The 21,914-nt window shown below is 37.8% G+C and overlaps 1 protein-coding gene across 4 annotated transcripts in view; it reads right to left on the reverse strand.

Moving 5' to 3' along the window:
* The window catches only part of Nfatc3 (nuclear factor of activated T cells 3), a 76,283-nt gene that overhangs the window by 28,547 nt on the left and 25,822 nt on the right, over positions 1-21,914 (reverse strand). For 3 of the 4 annotated variants that reach the window (XM_052167281.1, XM_052167282.1, XM_052167284.1), the window contains exons 4-8: positions 10,960-11,159; positions 7,543-7,715; positions 4,782-4,922; positions 2,960-3,015; positions 1-75 (exon numbers count right to left, since the gene is read on the reverse strand). The exon at positions 1-75 is cut by the window's left edge and continues 52 nt beyond it. In XM_052167281.1, coding sequence (XP_052023241.1) covers positions 1-75; positions 2,960-3,015; positions 4,782-4,922; positions 7,543-7,715; positions 10,960-11,159 — 645 coding nt within the window. The remainder of the gene's footprint in view (positions 76-2,959; positions 3,016-4,781; positions 4,923-7,542; positions 7,716-10,959; positions 11,160-21,914) is intronic. The other variant, XM_052167285.1, reaches the window with a different exon arrangement.

A 21,914-nucleotide genomic window follows, 5' to 3' on the forward strand; every position in this document is an offset into this window, starting at 1 on the left:
AAGATAAAAGTGCACCTGCACGGCAGACGTAACTGCTGGGTTATGGTAGGGAGGGACTTCAAGGACAATGTGAGCCTAAGAAACAAGGAAAGGAAGACTATGTCAAACTAAGAACTAAAAGGGAAATGCACCTGCTAAATACAGAGCAACTCATGAAACTTAACTCTTAATGCAAGGGTTTTCCCATCACAGAAAATTATGCACATAAAGTAGTCAAATCATTTGGAGATTTATTTACACGAATACCTTGTTGACAAAGACAAAATCTTTAATCATTAAGGAAACTGATTTTTACCCACCCATTGTGTTTCTAGTTAGAGGAAAAATAAGAGACTTTAGGCATGGTGATGCATATTTGTAACCACAATACTCTTGACCTAGAAGCAGATAGATCACAAATTCAAGGCCAGCCTGAGCTAAATTGTATACATTTTAAAATAAAGTCTTACTACATACTATGTACTGAAATACATGGCTCTACTGAACACTCAGGTTAGTGTGTGTGTGTGTGTATTTTGATTTTTGTTTGTTTTTGAGACAGGGTTTCTCTGCACAGCCCTGGCTGTCCTTGAACTCAGAAATCTGCCTGCTTCTGCTTCCCAAGTGCTGGGATTAAAGGCATGTGCTACCACTGCCAGGCTAGATTTATTTATGTATGAGTACAATGTTGCTGCCTTCAGACACACCAGAAGAGAGCATCAGATCAGATGTTTGTGAGCCATGTGGATGCTGGGAATTGAATCCAAGACCTCTGGAAGAGCAGTCAGTGCTCCTACCCACTGAGCCATCTCTCCAGCCCCTACTATATATATCTTAGCAGGAGGCCCACTTGAATATATGATCATGATTAACATTTCTCAAGTTGTATTATATATAGTTTTCTCTTTTAAAAAATTAAATAAGCATTTGCCTAAGAATGTTAGAGTACTGCATGTGTGTAGTACCCAAGGAGGTCAGAAGATGTTATATCCTTTGGAACTGTGGTTAAGAGAACGTTAGCTACCTCATGAGTACTGGGGGCCAAACTCAAGTCCTCTGGAAGAGCAACAAGTGCTCTTAACAGCTGACCCATCTCTCTAGCCCCTAGTTTAGATTTCATAGCATGAGTTTTATATTCCAAACATCTAAGTTGGAAGTATATAAAACCTATATACACATACAAAGTGAAAATTGTTATCTGAAAATCAAAGCTAATCACCAATCTGACTGTGTCTATTCCAGTCAAGATGCAAGACCACAGGTTCTTGTTGTAAGGATTATGGAAAATTTAATGGCTTGATGAGTAGCTGTGGTGTTAGGAAGTGTATATTTAATGACAAATCACTAGGGGCTTGTCCCACTACAAGCAAAGTTATTAAGAAAAGGGCCGTGCCTACTCAAAAAGAAGTACAGTTACTGTCCTAGATGGGATTAATATTGCTATGCTAAGACACCATGACAAAAACCAACCAACCCCCACCATGACAAAAGCAGGAGATAATAATTTCAGGAAAGAAATGATTTATTTGGATTATACTTCTGTATTACTATCATCATGGAAGGAAGTCAGGACAGAAACTCAAAAGGGGCAAGAACCTTGAAGCAGAAGCCGATGCAGAGGCCATGGACAGGTATTGCTTTCTGGGTTGCTCCCCCTGAGTTTGCTCAGTCTGCTTTCTTACAGAATCCAGGCCCACCTGCACAGGGGTGGCCCCACCCTCAATAAGTAGGACTCCCCCACATCAATCACTAAGGAAATGCCCTATAGGCTTGCCCACAGCTTGAAGCATTCTTTATACTCTCAATTGAGGCTGTAATATATATATATATTCCGCCCCCCCTCCGCCCTCATTTTTTAAATTGAAGCTCCCTTTTGTATCAATCCCAAGTATCAAGTTGACTTAAAAACTAGAAGGCATAGTTGCTTTGAGGGGCAAAGAGGAACATATTACCTATCTTCTGCCCCTTGAGTGCTGTAGTTACAAGCTAGCACACTATATACATCCTTTGCTTTTTAGAGACAGTCTCACCATGCAGCCATGGCTGGCCTAGATTTCCTCTTAAAGACTAAGCTGGCCTCTGAATTGTAGATTCTGCTGCTTCTACTAGGATTAAAGGTGTGGAGCCACCATTCTAAACTTAGTGACACTTTTATTATGAAAGTTCTTCCATTTCTAATTTCTCGTTTCCAATTTTTTTTCCTTTTTTACACAGAAGATAAAATATAAATTGTTTATTTTCTTCAAGACAGGATTTTGATAGGGTAACCCTCACTATTCTGGAATTCACTGTGCACACTAGGCTGGCCTTAAACTCAGAGATTAGGTCTGCTTCTGCCTCCAGCGTGCTGGGATTAAAGACATGCCCCACCATGGCCAGGCTTGTTTATTTTTCTTAAACTTTAATTTGAATACCAGAATAGTATCACACTTCCAAACAAATAAAAATTCTAATTTACTTTTCTTTTACTCACTATTCTTTCCCACACTATAAAGCTGCATTATCAATTTTCTCCTACATTTTTAAATACTCTTTTTTGAGGGGTGGGGGAGGGGTAGGAAGAGATAAAGTTTCACTTTCAAGACTAGACTGGCCTTTAGCTCACAGACAAGTAGCTATCTCTATCTCCCATGTTCTAGGATTAAAGGCATATGTCACCATGCCCGTCCTTAAATACTACTTTTCTTTTAATAAAATATTTCTTTAAGAATTATGTATTTTTAAAATTTTATGTGAATAAATGTTTGCCTGCATATATGTACTATGTACCATACGTGTGTGCCTGGTTTCTGAGGAGATCAGAGGTGGAGATTGGATAGCCTGGATCTGCAGTTACAGATGGTTATGAACCATCAGGTGAGCACTAGAAACTGAACCCCGATCCCCTGCAAGAGGAATAAGTGCTCTTAACCACTGAGCCATTTCTCCAGCCCCTTTTAAATACTTCTTACTAATTAAATAATTAAGGTAAATTTCTTACCCCTTGACATTTTTCTCTGATTATTTTTCCTTCAGCCTCCCAATGAGGTCTTCCATCTATTAAAAGAGAAAATTTACAGGTTTTTTGGTTTTTTTTTTTCCGAGACAGGGTTTCTCTGTGTAGTCCTGGCTGTCCTGGAACTCACTCTGTGGACCAGGCTGGCCTCAAACTCAGAAATCCGCCTGTTTCTGCCTCCCAAGTGCTGGGCCACCACCGCTCAAATTTACAGTTAAAAGCAATTAAAGTTTGAAAACACAGAAAATCTAATCTACATAGTTCACAAATTATTGGCAGAGAGAATGTTTTTTTCTCACGGAGTTCCAACTAACAAAAGAAAATGTAGTATTAAAAAATAATGAAAGAGTAACAGTAGGCTGCCTGGGTTAACAGCTAGTTAGTGAGAAATTTTTCTCTTTCCTTTCCCCCCAAATTAGAAACCAATTAAAGAACTGATAATGGTCTCTGGCCTCCAAAACATGCACAAAAAAAAACAAAACACATATACCCTCAAAACACACGCACTCGAACATGAAGAGAAAAATAAACTTAAAGAAAACTAAAGAAAAGCAAGGTGCCCAGTGTGGGGGCAGATGACTGAAATTCCAGCCCTGCAGTAGAGGGTAGCAGCATTAGTTTAAGGTTGAAGTTAAAACCAAGTCAGCAGTGGCTGCAGCAGCGGTGGCGGTGTGCACCTTTAGTCCCAGCACTTGGGAGGCAGAAGCAGGGTGATCTCTGAGTTCAAGGTCAGCTTGGTCTACAGAGTGAGTTCCCTGACAACCAGGGCTACACAGAAAAATTCTGTCTTGAAAAACAAAACAAAACAAAACAAAACCAACCAACCAAAAGTATTTAGACCAGCATACCTTGCTAATTTCATCCCTATGCAATTTAGTTTAGGATATGCATAGAGTTGTACAACCAATTGCTAATTCCAGACCATCACTTCTTGCATAACTGCAAAGATCTAAATCTATTTCCTATTTCTATGAACTACTTATTCTATATATTCTGTTATGGTTTCTTTTAATGTCTCCAATATTTATCTATGTTGCAACATACATTAGTACTACTTCCTGTTTTTAGAACTAATTGTCCCACTTATGTATGATGATGAGTTTTAATTGTCAATCTGACACAACCTGGACTCACCTGGGAAGAGTCTCCAGCGGGACTGTCTAGAACTGTGGGTGTGACTAGCTGCTGGAACGCCTGCCTTTACTTCCCACAAGAGCTGTAACCTGGGATTATAAACCAAACTCCCTTTGTTACCTAAATGTCTGGGTATTTTATCAAAGCAAGAGTGATGAAACTAGGGCAGTGTGGACACAACATCTGTTTTATCTGCTCATCAGTCAGTAAGGATTTTGCTCTTTCTGCTTTGGAGCTGTTATGAACAATGCTGCCATAGACACCTGCATCTCAGCCTTTGGGTGGACATATGTTCCCAGATTTCCTGAGTGAACATCAAGTAGTAGAAATGCTGAATGAATTATTTTTAATATGTCATTAAAGAGAATTTAACATTTACATATAAATTTAGTAACTAAGTTTCAATAAAACCCAGTGCTTAGATGATGCTTATAACTTTATAAAGACTATTTGGTGTTTAAATATAACTGAAATACCTACTTATTTCCTTCTTGCCGGGCAGTGGTGGCAGTGCACGCCTTTAATCCCAGCACTTGGGAGGCAGAGGCAGGTGGATTTCTGAGTTCGAAGCCAGCCTGGTCTACAGAGTGAGTTCCAGGACAGCCAGGAAAAAAATTTTTTTTTTCTTCTTTGATCACTTAGACTGAGTTAATTTGTATTTTATATTATTTACCTTGTCCTTTTTCAAGAAAAATGATTTTGGATTCTGGAAGAAAATTAGATCCAGTCACAATCATTTCGTGTCCTCCATTGACAGAGCAACTATTGATACTGTACTTCTCAATATGAGGGAGTTCTTGAGCAGATCGCTGAGCTGTTTTTAAGAGTTAAGAAAAACAAAATATTATTTTAAAATATTTCACACATTCAAGGTATGCCCAAACTATAAAATAAATATTGGAATTAATCTTTTAAAAAAATCAAGACACTGGTAATAATTTTTCTTAAAAGAGCGAAAATGTTTACAAACAAGAGAGTTATAATGAATTGATATGCAATTAATTTAGAGTACAACTGCAAAAAAATCTGAAAAAGAGAAATGAATGTTTTTTTTTTTAAAGATTTATTTATTTATTATATGTAAGTACATTGTAGCTGTTTTCAGACACAGGAAGATCTCTTTTCGGGTGGTTGTGAGCCACCATGTGGTTGCTGGGATTTGAACTCATGACCTCCGGAGGAGCAGTCGGTGCTCTTACCCACTGAACCATCTCTCCAGCCCCGAAATGAATGATTTTTAACTGATGCATTGGCTCCCATAAATTTACTTAATATTTTGTTTTTTTTAATTTAACTCAAGTATGCCATCTGCAGAACTGTTATAATTTACAAATCTAATTACAAAAATCAAGTCGAAAATATGTAATCAAACTATGAGCAATTAAGTGAAGGCAAGTATGTAAGTAACTCCTATGGAACGAGCAACTCTTTCTCAGGTCATCACAACATTAGACTTCTATGGAGGATCATTTTTAAAATAAATAACTAAAACATAATGGGACACAAATTTTACTATTTAATTTCTTTTTTAAAAAAGATTTATTTATTTTTATGTATGTGAGTACATTGTAACTGTCTTCAGACACACATCAGAAGAGGACATTAGACTCCATTACAAATGGTTGTGAGCTACCATGTGGTTGCTAGGAATTGAACTCAGGACCTCTGGAAAAGCAGTCAGTGCTCCTAACTGCTGAGCCATCTCTCCATTCCTACTATTTAATTTCTAAAACCAACAATGACTTTCTGCAATGACTACATTTTTCTACTTCCACAGGATTTCAGGAACAAATCTGATTATGTCTTTTTTTCCCATTTCTATTCTTATATTGATTGATTGATTGATTGATTGGCATTTCAAGACAGGGTTTCTCTGTGCAAGCAGTAGATGTCTTAGAACTGACTCTATAGACCAGGCCTGGATCACAAATCCTGTTTCTGCTTACTAAAACCTTGAAGGTGAACATCAGCACACCTGGCTATAATCTGCTTTCTAATGTTTGATGTTACTTTTCTATTCTATTCTATTCTTATTTTATTTTATGAGTACACTGTAGCTGTCTTCAGACACACTAGAAGAGAGCATGAGATCCCATGACAAATGGTTGTGAGCCACCATGTGGTTGCTGGGAATTGAACTCAGGACCTCTGGAAGAGCAGTCAGTGCTTTTAACTACTGAGCCAATTCTACAGCCCCTTTTACTTAGGTTTTATTCTACCCTTTCCTACTACTTCCTGTTCTTAACTGCTAATAATATAGTTTCCCCCACCCCACCCTCTTTTCTTTCCTTTTCTTTTCTTTTTTTCTTTTTTGGTTTTTCCAGACAGGGTTTCTCTGTATAGCCCTGGAACTCACTCTAGACCAGGCTAGCCACGAACTCAGAAATCCACCTGACTCTGCCTCCCAAGTGCTAGGATTAAAGGAATGGGCCACCACTGCCCCACTCCCACCCTCTTTTTTGAGTCATAGTTAAAGCTGGTTTTAAACTTCATCTGTAGTCAAGGATGACCTCTTGCCTTCACCTCCCCAAGTACTAAAATTACAGACACATGTCCCTAAACCCACTATAAATTCTGTACCATATACCCAGATTACTTTTTAAAATATCCAAACTTGTTCTATAGTAAGTTATATCATTGAGATTTTTCTCAGGCATTCTTACATTTACTCGGGAGATGATAAAACTATTTGACTCATTAGAAACTACCAAACAGACACAAAGGAAGATTTTATAATTACATGTGATCTCAAATTAAGAATATATGTAGTTTGGGTGAGGATGTAGTTCAGTTGGTAAGATGCTACCTAGCATACCCAGGACCCTAGATTTGATCCACATAACCCTGGCATAGTGATGCATTCCTGTAACCCCTGCACTTGAGAGATGTAGTCAGAAGTACATAAATTCAAGATGATACTCAGCTACACCGTATCCCATTACTCACCCACCCCATTAATTCTTATTCAGCTGAGGGGTAAGCCTGAAAAATAGAATTCTATTATATTATGGTTACTCTTGAAAGACAATCAAGTGACAACTAAAAGCATCAAGATCATATAGCTTTACCACAGGATCCTCATATACTTTCCTTTACAGGTAGAAAAGGTGCAAACCTATACTCAATCCCAACAGGCTTGAGGCAGGAGCCAGAAGAAATGGAAGTTGGAGGCAAGAACAGAGGGAGGCAGAGAAGAGGAAGGAAGAACTTCTCAGCAGTCACATGGCTGCCTAGAATCAAACTGCAGTGAGAAGACATTTCTAACCTAATAGCATGCTTTTCACCTTGTTAACTTATATTCATGTCAGAAAAACAAGCCAGCAACTCAGACTCAATAGCTCAGTCTGTATTTTTAATATATATATCCGGTTTTAATAAAAAAATAAATACAAAACTTGCAGCAAAACCTTAAAACATATTACAAGCTCACTTACAGCACTCAACAGGAATAGATGCTATCTGTAGAGAAAGGACTTTTCCACTGGGCTGAGGGATGTGCACGCGAAATACAAGTCGGACTCTAGTATTTTTTCTGCCAATATCAGTTTCTCCTTTTCGAAGTTCTATATCTGAGTTGCGGAGCTTCAAAATACCTGCACAGTCAATACTAGAAAAAAAAACACATTTTTAATTTCAGTATTCAGAAACTGTTAATTTCGCCAGGTGGTGGTGGCGCACGCCTGTAATCCCAGCAGAAGCAGGTGGATTTCTGAGTTCAAGGCCAGTCTGGTCTATAGAGTGAGTTCCAGGACAGCCAGGGCTATACAGAACAACCCTGTCTTGGAAAAAAAAAACCAAAATCCAACAAACAAACAAACAAACAAACAAACAAACAAACTGTTAATCTGCCAGGTCATGTACACCTATAATCCTAGAACTTGAAGAGAGTCAGAAGGATCAGGAGTTCTAGGTCAATCTCAGCTATATAGTGAGTTCAAAGCCAAAATGGGTTATAAGAGACTAACTCAAAACAACAGAAGTTTTCCAGAAAGAACTCTCTACCCCAAATTAGGTGAAAAATTTGGAGTGGGTGTGACAGCATATTCTAATAATCCCAATACTTGGAAAATACTTGAGGATTGCCTTAATTAAGGCCAACCTGGGCTTATAAACAAAAATAAGGGGTTATAAAGATGGCTCAGTGCTTAACAGGTATATGTTCACGCAGAACATTCAAGTTTGGTTCCTAATACTCCCACCAGGCAGTTTACAATTGCTTGTAACATGCATTTCAGGAGATCTGACACAGTCTTCTGATCTTCTTAGGCACTGTATGCACATGGTGCACATACATACACTCAGCACACACATATACACATATTAAAAAATACACAAAGATAAGAAAAAAGACAGACAGACAGTTTAGCAGTTATGAGCATTTGTTCTTACAGAAGACTCAACTTTGATTCTCAGCTTCTATAAGGTAGCTCACAGCTGTCCGTAACTCCAGTTCCAGAACATGTATGATAGATTTACAACTGAGCAAAACACTCATACACATAAAATAGATAATTTTTTTTAAAAAGGGGGATTTTTTTTTAAAATAAAGTAATTAAAATAAAGTAATTGAGCTGGAGAAATGGCTCGGCAGTTAAGACTTCCAAGGGACCGGGGTTCCATTCCCAAAAACCACATAGCAGCTAACGACAGTCTGTAACTCTAGCTACTGGGGATCGGAGCCCTTCTTTTATCCTCCTTGGGCACCAGCCCTACACATGTATATATGCAGACAGACAGACAGACAGACTAAAAACATTCATAATTCTTAAAACTAAGAAATGAAAAAAAAAAAAAACCCAAAACAAAACAGAGACCATATATACCTATAAAAACACTCATATTCAGCAATGAGAATACATACTAAATTTTGTTTGAAGGGCTGAAGAGATTGCTCAGCAGTTAAGAGCACTGGCTGCTCTTCCAAAGGTTCTGAGTTCAATTCCCAGCAATCACATGGTGGCTCACAACCATCTATAGAAGAATCTGATGTTTTCTTCTGGTATGTCTGAAGCCAGTGACAGTGTACTCACATATATAAAATAAATAAATCTTTAAAAAGTTTTTTTCTTTTTAAAAATTGGTTTGAAAAAAAATCTTGTTTTTGTTTTCTAAGATAGGGTCTCCCTTTGTGGCCCAAATAACTTCAAACTCAAAAGTTGTCAAGATAGCTCATCGGTTAAGAGCACTGACTGCTCTTCCAGAGGTCCTGAGTTCAGTTCCCAACAACCACGTGGTGGCTCACAACCATGCATAATGAGATCTGACGCCCTCTTCTGGTATGTCTGAAGACAGCTACAATGTATATATAACAATAAATAAATTTTGGGGCCGGATCAAGTAGGGCCGGGAGTGAGCAGAGGTCCTGAGTTCAATTCCCAGTAACCACCCGATGGCTCACAACCATCTGTATAGCTACAGTATACTCATATATATAAAATAAATAAATCAATCCCCCTCCCCCCCCCCCCCCAGACGGTTTCTCTGTATAGCCCTGGTTGTCCTGGAACTCACTCTGTAGACCAGGCTGGCCTCGAACTCAGAAATCTACCTGCTTCTGCCTCCCAGAGTGCTGGGATTACAGGCGTGTGCCACCACTGCCCGGGTAAAATAAATAAATCTTTAAAAAAAAAAAAAGTTGTCCTGACTTTAGACTTCTAAGTGTTAGGATTACAGGTATACAAACAAACTAACTTTTATTTTCAATCAGGGTATAACACTGACACATTCACATTCATCCTACTTTTAAGACAGGAAGAGGCTTTGAGTAGATATTTAAAGTATTGTGTTCTGTATTTTTGTTGTTGTTTGTTCCTAGACAATATCTCATTATAGGCTTGGCTGGCCTAGAGTTGAAAATATAGAGAGGCAGGCCTCAAAGAGATCCATCTACCTCTGCCTCTGAAATGCTAAGACTTTTTAAAGGCATGAGCCACTACCCGTCCACTGTTCCTGGTTTTTTGATACAGGATTATATATATATATATATATATATATATATATATATATATATATATAAAAACTCAGGCTGACCTTTAATTCACCATGTAGTTGAGGATTACCTTGAACTCCTGTTCTTCCTCCCTTCTGGGATTACAGATACAAGTCACCAACTGTCTTTCTAGAAATAGAAAACCTGCTATTCTCCTGAGCAAAATTTTCAGATTTATTTATATGTTAGTCAGTTAGTTTTAAACAATTTTATATTTTGTAGTTAGCTAAAAACCAAAGCCAACCCAACTTGTAGTTTTGTTTCAAGGGGAAAAAAACTGATTTTTTAAAAATTTAGGGGGCTGGAGAGATGGCTCAGCAGTTAAGAGCACTGATTGCTCTTCCAAAGGTCCTGAGTTCAATTCCCAGCAACCACATGGTGGCTCATAACCATCTGTAATGGGATCCCCAATGCCCTTTTCTGCTGTGTCTGAAGACAACAACAGTGTACTAACAACGTATATAAAATAAATACATCTAAAAAAAAATTTAGGTTTTTAAAAAAATGATTATTCTTAACTGTGTGAGCATGTTCATGCACAGGAGTTTGGGTGCCTGTGATGATTATGGGTATCAGAGATACTGGAAAGCTGAAATCACAGGCAGTTGCCAGGTACCTTATATGTGTGCTGAGAACCAAACTTTAGTCCTCTGGAAGAAGAATATGAGATTTTAACCCCTGAGCTTGCTCATTTTAACAAAGGTTTTAAGTTACCTGGCTGGAGGCAGAGGCAGGTAGATCTGTGAGTTTGAGACCAGCAGGGTCTACACAGAAAGTTGTAAGACAGCCAGAGCTACATAATGAGACCCCTCATCTCAAAAAAAACAAAACAAAGCAAAACAACTGAAAAAAAAAAAGATACCTTGCTGACATGTTATTTTCAGGTAGAAGTGGGATTTCTAGAACTTTTGTGCTGGCGATTATTATCTCTTGACTTGCAGTAGCAACTGTCTTTCCAGTAATTCGATGCACCTGGTAAAATGCATGAGGTCGTAAATACCTATCATCAGCTGTTCCAATAAACATCTGTAGATTTATTGGCTTTTCACTATAGCCCAGGAGCTAAATGAAAAGAAGAAACACAAGAAAGTACACCTCATTATCCAGGCATTTTAAAATAAGCTTATAAGTCTAGTATATTTGTGTTACATACTATTGTACATAAAAGTATTATCACAAAACAAGGCAGTGAAAGTAACCCATGAAAGTTTGGCCATGCTCACTGAGTATATGGACGATACAAGACGGATTTGTTTTTTTCCTTCCCTTTTTGGGGAGGTGAAGGGGGTGGTTGTCAAAGGGTGAGCATGATCAGGGTGTATGATGTGAAATGTTCAAATAATTGATAAAGATATTTATTTCATGTATATGAGTACACTGTAGCTGTCTTCAGACACACCAGAAGTGGGCATCAGATCCCATTACAGATGGTCTGAGCCACCATGTGGTTGCTGGAATTGAACTCAGGACCCCTGGAAGAGCAGTCAGCACTCTTAACCACTGACCCATCTCTCTAGCCCTCAATAAAGATATGTTGGGGAAAAAAAATTAACCCATAAAAAGCCCTCCAATTTTTTTATTTACATGAGTGTTTTGTCTGAATGTATGTCTGTGCATGATTTGTGTGCCTAGTGCCCTGGGAGAGCAAGAGGGCACTGTATTCTCTAGAACTAGAGTTAACACATAGCTGTTAGCTACCATGTGGGTGCTGAGAATCAAACCTGGGTCTTCTGAAAGAGCAGCTAGTGCTCTCAACTGCTGAGCCATTTTCCAGCTCCCAAATTTTTAAATTACAGAGATTTAAACACTAGAACATGTTAAAAAGGAACTTGGAGGTGGGGAGGGTTGGGGAAAGACAGACAGAACATTTGAATCATCAAAAAATTTGAAAAGACAAGGTAGGGCTTAGCAGACTAAGGCTGATATAAACCATTTGGTCCACATATAAAATTCAAGACCAGCCTGTGTTAACTGAGAGACCATGCCTCAGTTTTTTTTTTTGCTCCAAAGCCTACAATGCCAGTGTCGTGGTACATGCCTTAAAATTCCAGCACTCGAAACAGAGGCAACCCGATCTGTCTTAAAACCAAGATATATGGCAGCTGAGTAACAACACCCAAGGCCATCTTCTGGCCGTCACAAACAAACGTGTACACATGAAAATATAAAGACACACAAGACTACATGGATTCATGTAATTAAAAACAAGGATACATTTTTCTGGTGCAGGAAAAGAAACCCAGAGTTTTGTATAAATTAAGCATATATTCTACTACCTAGCTATACCCCTTAGCCCCTGAAAATGTACTTTTAAAATCAATCTGCATGAGTATGTGTTTTTTTCCCCTTTGATATTACTGTGACATATTAACTATTTTTATATGCTAAAAAGATATTCAATCCTTTTAATGTTCTATCAGATTCAGTTTGTCACTACTGATTCTATTTACATCTATAATCATAAAGACAAAAATTTTTACCTATCTTATACCTTTGTCTTCATCAGCATGTTTTTGGCATTTATTTATGTATTTTTCAGAACAGAGTCTTGCTATGTAGGCCAGGTTGGACTTAAATTTGTAAGCTTTCTAGAGTGGAGTCTCCCACTTTAGTGCATAAGCCACCTTTGAATTTACCACCACCACCACCACCACCACCACCACCATAAAAAACATAGGCAAATGAGATGGCTCAGCAGGTAAAAGCACTTGCTTCTAAGCCTAATATTCTGAGTTCAATCTCCAGACCTGTATGGTGGGAGAGAACCAACCCCCAAATTTGTCTTCTGACCTCCTTTGGAGTGCATACTACTGCATGTCCATGTCTACACACATATACACACATACTACATAAATCTATTAATTTAAAAAAACCGATAGTCCCCCATATCATTCCTTACCCTCACTGAAAACTCTCTAATAGTTTCCCTCCATTCAGAGCTAATTCAAATCCCCATGATGATTTACATACAGGCCTATGAGATTTGAACCTTTGTTGTTCTTATCTTTGTTCCCACAGCCAGCCTAGACATTATTACTTGAACAATTGCCCATTCCATTCCAAACCTCAGGACCCACTTATTTATTTACTTTGGTTTTTTTGATACAAAGTTTCTCTGTGTAGTCCTGACTATTCTGGAATTCTTTTTGAATGCACAGATATTTATTGCCTACCTCTGCCTCTTAGGTACATGTGTACCACTATGCCTGTCTTTAATACCAGGACTACTTAGTATTTTAACCATCTGGAATGTTCTTCTTTCTGATTTTCCTATTATCCTCTGCCTTCATTTTATTTAGCTTTGTTTCCAAAGATCAGTACCCTTAGAGAAGCCTGCATCCGTATGTACATTTCTTCTACTACTTTATTTTCACAGTATTGACTGCTATCAACACTTTTAAATTTTATTATCTACTCTCCTGGGAACCATACAAGCTACAAAAAGCATAAACTATCTTATTCATTATCCTAACTGTCTGCCTTTTACTGAGAACCTATTATAGAAACAGTCTTTTTTCTTTAATTGAAATGGTATTAATTGAATCAGTATTCCATAAATACAAATGACATTTAAAAAGGGTGGACTGGAGATGGCTCAGTAGTTAAGAGCGTGCATTGCTCTTGCAGACGACCCAGGCTTCCTTGGCTTCTTAGAATAATCATGTTTCTGTACAACTTTATGAGCACTTAAATCTGAATTTAATGTGTTTCAAATAGTATTCTCTTGCTATTTTCCTCCAACCATAAAACCATTCCTAGCTCACAAGTTGTACAAAGAAAGATATAGGGCCAGTCTGGGCTCATAAAGGCTATTGTTTGCTGACCCAGGTCCAGAGCAGCAGTACTTTTTGTTTTGTGTTCTTGTTTTGAAACAATATCTCACTATGTGGCCTTAGCTAGCCCAGAACACTATGTAGACAAGAATAGTCTCAAACTGAGAGAGATCTGCTAGCTTCTGCCTCCTAAATACTGGGATTAAAGGTAAATGCCACAATGTCCAGCTCCAGAATAGTTATTTTTTAAAATTATTTATTTTATGTAAGTGAGCAAGCTGTAGTTGTCTTCAGACACACTTGAAGAGAGCATTGGATCCCATTACAGATGATTGTGAGCTACCATGGTTGCTGAACTCAGGACCTTTGGAAGAAGAGTTGGTACTTTTAACCACCGAACCATCTCTCAAGCCACCCCCTTTTTTTTTCTTTTAAGTTTCTATTTTTTCTCCAATTTTTTTTTTAATTCACTTTACATCCCAATCAGAGCTCCCACTTCCTTTCTTCCCAGAACTACCCTTACAAATCCTTCCTCCATTGTTCCCTTGCCTCTTCAGAGAAGGGGGAGCACCCCTTGGGTATCACTCTACCCCACTGGGGACCAAGTCCGCATCCCAGGTAGGGGGAAAGGGATCCAATGGCAGGGGACAGAGACCGAGAGAGTCCCAGCTGCACAGCTGCTACATCCAGCTCCCACATGCTCCCTAGTTGGTGGCCCAGCCTCTGTGAGCCCCCATAGGCCCAGACTAGTTGACTCTGTAGGTCTTCTAAGGTGTCTTTGACCTCTCCAGCCCCCCCCCCCCATCCCTCAATCTTCTACAAGACTCCTTGAGCTCCACCTGATTTATGGTTGTGGGTCAGAAGAATCCTTAACATGGACAGTACTGCCCTCTAGGAAGGAGTCGGGGTTGGAAAGCTATTTTGAATTTTAGTTATCAAACATGAGAAATGGTTTTTGTAGTAGAGTGGTCATGTTCACCTAACAAGAGAAGTGGGCTATACCACAGGCAATTATTGAGAAGGGGTTAGAGATAGAAATTCCCATCAATACATTCAATAATTATAGTTCCTCAAAGTAACTAACTAGCCTATGTAACATACAGTATTTTAGAATGCCTCATCAGACATTCAAGTATAAAAAAAGATTATAAACCTAGAAGCCAAATCCTTGGTATGTAAAAACACAAAACATTTTTAAGCTTTAACATTTATAAGTTTTTCATAAACTTAATTACCATGTAAACAGTTCATCATTTCAGAAAATTATGTCATTGCAAATAATGCCACTCATGGAATTTAGGTTACTGATCAATACACTCACCTTTGTACCTACAAAACTCACACTGAATTGCAGGTGTTAAATGACTACTTCACTGTCTTCTTTAAGTCATTATTAGCAAGTCTCTACATTTTAGAACATTATTTTCATTACTTTAAGTTAGCTTTATATTTTAATTTCTATACTTCCTTTTAACACTGTAACACTGACATTGTTACTATTACATGCAAATTCATCTATATTATTGTTGAATTTCCATTTTATTGTTGTTTTAGACAGAATTGAGAAAAACTGGTCTACAAAACCTGCAACTAATGTGGCATAAAGATCTAAGGATACAACTAAGGACTTATGGCACTATTTTACAAAAGGTAAGATTCTTGATGTAATTCACATTCCAGAAACAACTTAATTCAAGGATGATAAGCCATAATTCCAACTATCTTTTTCAAAGGACACATGGATATAATTAGAACACATCAAAAAGAAATGGCTAGTAAATAAGTAGAAAAATCTTTAATAAAAGATACCACTTGTTTGTTTGTTTGTGACAGGGTTTCTGTATGTAGCCCTGGCTGTCCTGGAACTCACTTTGTAGAACAGGCTGGCCTCAAATCCAGAGATCCGCTTTCTTCTTCTTCCTGAGTACTGGGATTAAAGGTATGCATGACCACCACCTGGCTAAGATGCCACTTTTTAAAAACGTATTCTATTTGTTGAGTGTTTTGCCTGTACGTATGACTATACACCAACTGTGTAAGCAATGCCCTTGAAAAACAAAGGAGGGCAGTGGTTCCTGGGAACTGGAGGTAGATTTAGATCTTTTTAAAAGATATATATCTTTGGGCCATCTATCTAGGAAGATAAAAACCTATATGGAGGCTAATAATCTGCCTGTAACTCTAATTCTAGGAAGACCCAATGTTTCTTCTGGTTTCCAGGGGCATTGTACACACAAATAGTGTAGACACACATGTAGCCAAAACACCCATACACACAAAATAATAAATTAAATTAAAAAGTGAGACTGGTGGCTTTTAAATAACACGTACATCTTTGGTCCTTACTTTAATAACAAGTTTGTACTTTAAAATGTTTTATTTAAACTGGTTGATGGCAGTGTATGCCTTTAATCCTAACACTGGGGAAACAGAAGCAAGTTGAACCCTGTTAGTTCAAGGCTACTCTGGTCTACAGAGTCATAGGTCCAGGACAACAGTCACAGAGAGAAAAACCCTGTCTCAAAAACAAAACAAATAAAAAAAAACCCAAACAAAACAACAAAAGAATTTAAACCAGCATTCTGTGTTTGCACTATACCGGCATGTATGTTACAGATGAGCCATGTTTAAATACATACACATAATTTTGTTTTAGTTAATGAGATAGGGTCTCACTCAGCAGCTCAGACAGACCTTCCTTGAGTCTGTGGCAATCTTCCTTCTAAGCTACTCAAATGCTAGGTTTACAGGGGTGATCACTATGCCTAGCTTTCTTTGTAGGTTTTAATTACATTTTCATAAAACTTAGTTTGAGCCAGTGTTAACTAATGCCCTTTAATATTAAGAGCCACCATGCCTATATGGTGTAGATGAGTTAATATATGCCTTTTATGCTAAGATTATGTTTAGCTACTTATAACAGAAAAATTCAAGTAACTGTAAGTTAGACATTTTAAAATAATAAAGTTTATTTTTCAGATTCTGTAATTTTTTCTGTTGTGCACCTCCAATAAATCCTCCAGACTCTCATCTAACAATATAAACCTATCTCAAGTGTTCTAGAAGTTAAGAGAGGGCATTATACTATTTAGTGTGCAAACTGTTCAACTGCATTTTCAGCCAATCTACCAGTGCTGCCCTCAGAATCTTTAACTTATGTCTTAATGAAGATTTGATATCATCTACTAAAAATCACTATCATTGTTTCCTGACAAAAGTTACCACTTGGTCTGGAACAATACAGACAGACAGACAAACAGACAGACACACACACACCTCTCTGTCTGTCCGTCCGTCTGTCTCTGAAACCTAATTTGTTATTATAGACTTTTATCCAATTGGAATGTTTCCACCCTCATCTCACAACTCCTTTCCAGAGACATCAGTCCCTCAATTCCTGACATTACCTTGGGCTCTTGAAGTATAACAGCAATGTGCAATTTACTATCCTCAAGCAGACTTTGCAGTTTTCGGTAAATATTTTAATACTTACATAATAAAGAAATCTGCCAATATTTTCATTTTTAATTCCTTTAAATTGTTTTGTCATTAGCCAGGCTGGGATCAAAGGCGTGTGCCACCACCGCCCGAAGATTTATTTATTTGTTTGTTTGTTTGTTATATGTAAGTACACTGTCACAGTCTTCAGACACCTGAAGAGGGCGTCAGATCTCTCTTACAGATGGTTGTGAGCCATGATGTGGGTGCTAGGATTTGAACTCATGACCTTTGGAAGAGCTCTTACCCGCTGAGCCATCTCTCCAGCGCCCCCCCCCCCCCTTTATTTTTTGAGACAGGGTTTCTGTGTAGCCTTAGCTGTCCTGGAACTCACTCTGTAGACCAGGCTGGCTTCAAACTCAGAAGTCCTCCTGCCTCTGCCTCCCAAATGCTGGGATTAAAGGCATGTGCCACCACTGCCCAGCTATACTCTGTTTTAATCAGTCCATTTAATCCTAATACTCCTTTCTTTTGTTTTGTTTTGTTTTTTTGAGACAGGGTTTCTCAGTGTAGCCCTGGCTGTCCTTGAACTCAGAAATCCACCTGCCTCTGCCTCCCAAGTGCTGGGATTAAAGGTGAGCGCCAACACTGCCCAGCTTAATCCTAAAACTGTAGAGTGTATGTCATTTTTATTTTCCAATCTTCAGATAAAGAATGTAAAACTAAAAGAAAACTGGGAACTTTCCAAAACTCAATGCTAATAAATACTTCCTTCTGCTATACCTACTGCTCTTCCATGTTCAAACTGTATGAAATCAATAGTTCATCCAGAAAATATATGAAGAGAACAGCCTCTTACCTTGCTATCAGAGTCTATACATATGTTTAGCACATAAAAGACTCTTTATCACTTTTGAATAAATAAATTTTGGAATAAGATAATTTCATAATACAAAATAACTCAAAGTTGGTAAATATAAGACTTGAATGGTAATAATTACCAAGTACCTCGCTAAAATGAAATAGTTAAATCTAAAATTGAGAATAAACATTTTAAATGTTACTATAAGTATTGCAAAGGGGATAAGCACCATATACCAAAGAATCCTTAGTCATATTTCCATGACTCATATTTATACCAGCTTGTCAAAGATATAAGCCACCTGTCCTTTTCACTTTGATAAAATAAACTACTGCTGTGGGAAGGTAATCATGCATATAGGATTTCAAAGGGAATATATATAAATATATTTCTGCCAACATCTGCTTAAGTACATATAATACAGGATAAGAAAAATAGAACTGCCCCTCTGTATCTCAGTGATTTTAAAAAATAAACTAGTTACATTACTACCTTATCCAATCGTAGAAGGAACATTTATGTTCTATGCTATCAATAAATGACCACTGTTAAAAGTATCCTCTAAAATCTCTCATCTACTGTTAGTACTCTGCTAATCAGGCCACTTTCTGCAAAAGAAAGTAGGTTGTTTGCTATGTTTCTATATTGTTTCCATAGTAAAGATCTATGCCTCCTTAATTTAACTTAAACTGGAGAGTTAAAGCGTGAAGGTCACTATAGAACACACTACAAGAACTCTAATAACAGCAGGTCCATTATCAGCACTACCAGATTACTTGGGAAGGACTCCTGATCTGACTATATCAGAAACATGACCATATTTGAAACACTGTAGAGATTAAAAAAAAAAACACAAATAAGTGTTAATGTACACATAACAATGTCATATAAAATATCACTAGCACTTGAAAAACAGGAGAATCAGTACTTTATGGCCATCCTTAGCTGCATAGTGACTTTTAGGTCAACCTGGGTGATACAAGATATTTCCTATCCATTTACACTGAGGCAGTGAGAGGCCAGTGATTGGAGGGGAGAGAGGAGGAGCTAAGAGAAGGAGGGGTGGGGGGAGGGGGAGAGAGAGGGAGAGAGAAAGAGAGGAGGAGAGAGAGGGAGAGAAAGAGAGAGAGAGAGGAGAGAGAGAGAGAGAGAGAGAGAGAGAGAGAGAGAGCGAGCGAGCGCGCCTGGGACCTGCAGGAGGGAGTGGAGGAGGAGCCGTGGAGATCCAGTTGGTGTCAGATGTGTTACTGGTGTGCTGAGAGCTTAGAAATAGTGGGATAAAACTTTATCATTGTAACTTGATATTATGTAATTGTGAGTTTCATATACATAAATATATTTGGTTAACTACTCAAGTTTAAGAGTTATGCTTTGCTGGATATTTGGAATGGGTGCTGGTGAGAGAGACCTGCTGGGACTTGGAGCAGAGGCCTGGTGGGGCAGTACTATATTTTAACAATTTCTCACTACACCTGGGCTACATGAGACTTTGTATTCAAAAAAAAAATTAAAAAAACAAAAATAAATCATCACTAGGAAATGGATATTTACATATGATAAAGTACAAAGTATAAAAACAAGAAGAAAATTATAAACCTTGTCTTTCAAACTTCAATAATTTTTATGGTAAGATTTGAAATATTTCTGTATCATGCTAGGGACAGAGTTTAGTTGTATAGTACTTGCCTTCCATGTATGAGGCCCTGGGTTTGACCCCCAGCATAGCAACAAAATAGAAAAGAAAAAGGGCTTACTTACCACTGTTTAATCTATCCTCTTTTGTTGTTGTTGCTTAAAGATTTATTTTATTGTGTGTGAGTACACTGTAGTTACCTTGAGACACACCAGAAGAGTTCATCAGATCCTATTACAGATGGTTGTCAGCCACCATGTGGTTTCTGGGACTTGAACTCAGTACTCTTAACTGCTGAGCCATCTCTCCGGCCTTCATCTATACTCTTTTAATTTACTTTTGAGAGAGTCTCTCTAGGCAGACCAAGTTAGCCAAACAATATAGTATAAACTCTTTTTTTTTTCCCTTAGTGAGTTACCAAAGGCCCCATGTATCAGTACCTTTATTTCACAAACACAACATAGCATGCATTTACAGCACTGAACTCTATTAACAGACACCAGGATAACTGCAGACTATAGTCCCACACTTTCCATATATTTTATATGCATTCTTATGTTTGTATGCTTATATGTCTGTATGCATTTTTATTAGAGACAGAGATTTAAGTAATTACTACATTGGTAAGATACAGACATATTCCATCACTACAAATAAATTTTCTTATATTTGTGACACTTAAACTATTTCCTAGAAACTATTAATCTGTGTCTCTACAGCTTATTCAACTTGAGAAAGCTGAAATATAAATAAAGTATAAGGCCGGGCATGGTGGCGCACGCCTTTATTCCCAGCACTTGGGAGGCAGAGGCATATGGATTCTGAGTTCGAGGCCAGCCTGCTCTACAGAGTGAGTTCCAGGACAGCCAGGGCTACACAGAGAAACCCTGTATCAAAAAATCCAAAAAAAAAAAAAAAAACCTTAAATAAAATAAAAATAAAATAAAATAAAATAAAATAAAGTCGCGGGGTGGTGGCGCATGCCTGTAATCCCAGCACTCTGGGAGGCAGAGGCAGGCGGATTTCTGAGTTCGAGGCCAGCCTGGTCTACAGAGTGAGTTCCAGGACAGCCAGGGCTACACAGAGAAACCCTGTCTCAGAAAAACCAAATCCAAGAAGAAAAAAAAAGTATAAGTAGAATTATACTCTATGTAACCCTGTCAGATTTTTTTCAATCAGCATACTTCCATAGAGAGCCATGAAAACTGGGTGGAGAGGTATACCTATGACAGATCAAAACACCATGGAAAACTACGTAAGTTGTTGCTTATGTCAACTCTTTGTGCCTTCCTACAGATGGATGATAGGAGCCTATAAGTAAACTACAGTTGCCTAACTTAACTATTAATGCACGTGGGTTGTTTATGATTTGTACTTATTGACAGTTATGAATGTTGATGTTCAGATCACTATGTATTTTTAAAACTTTTTGTTTGTTTGTTCTTTTCACCTCACCCCCTTTCTTAAAAGACAGAGTCTCTTTAGTAGCCTATGTTGTCCTATACAACTCATGATGTGTCCCAGGCAGACCTCAAATCCAAAGTGATCCATCCCCCTTCACCACAATATTCTAAAGACTGGGATTACAAGCAAGAATCATCACCAATGGTTTAATACTAAGCATCTCTTAGTTTTATTTATTTTTTTAATGTTATATGCCATTCATGTGAACTTAAAATTATCTTAATTCAAAGCTTTAAAATATGAGACATACTTGAAATATAACAAATATCCTATGGTTCACCATAGGCCCTAATGCAGAAGAATCAATCAACAGGACTGAAACCTCCAAAACTGAACCAAAATAACCTTCCTCATTACAAGCTAATTACCTCATTTATGATATCACAGTGATGGAAAGTTTACTAAACCACCAGCCTTAAAAAAATTAATGTATCTGGAGGATGTCTCAGCAGTTAAGAGCACTCACTGTTTTTGCAGAAGACTTAGGTTCAGTTATCATCTTGAGGCTCACAACGGCCTATAATTCCAGATAAGCAGATATACACAAATACAGGTAAAAAAATTTTTTTACAAAATTAATTCACCTTTCCAGACAACTATCTAGTCTTCCACTCAATATATATTCAAGTGAAAGATGAGAGGATAGA

The sequence above is a fragment of the Apodemus sylvaticus genome, chromosome 21, assembly GCF_947179515.1.
Source record: "Apodemus sylvaticus chromosome 21, mApoSyl1.1, whole genome shotgun sequence".
Lineage (NCBI taxonomy): Eukaryota > Metazoa > Chordata > Mammalia > Rodentia > Muridae > Apodemus > Apodemus sylvaticus.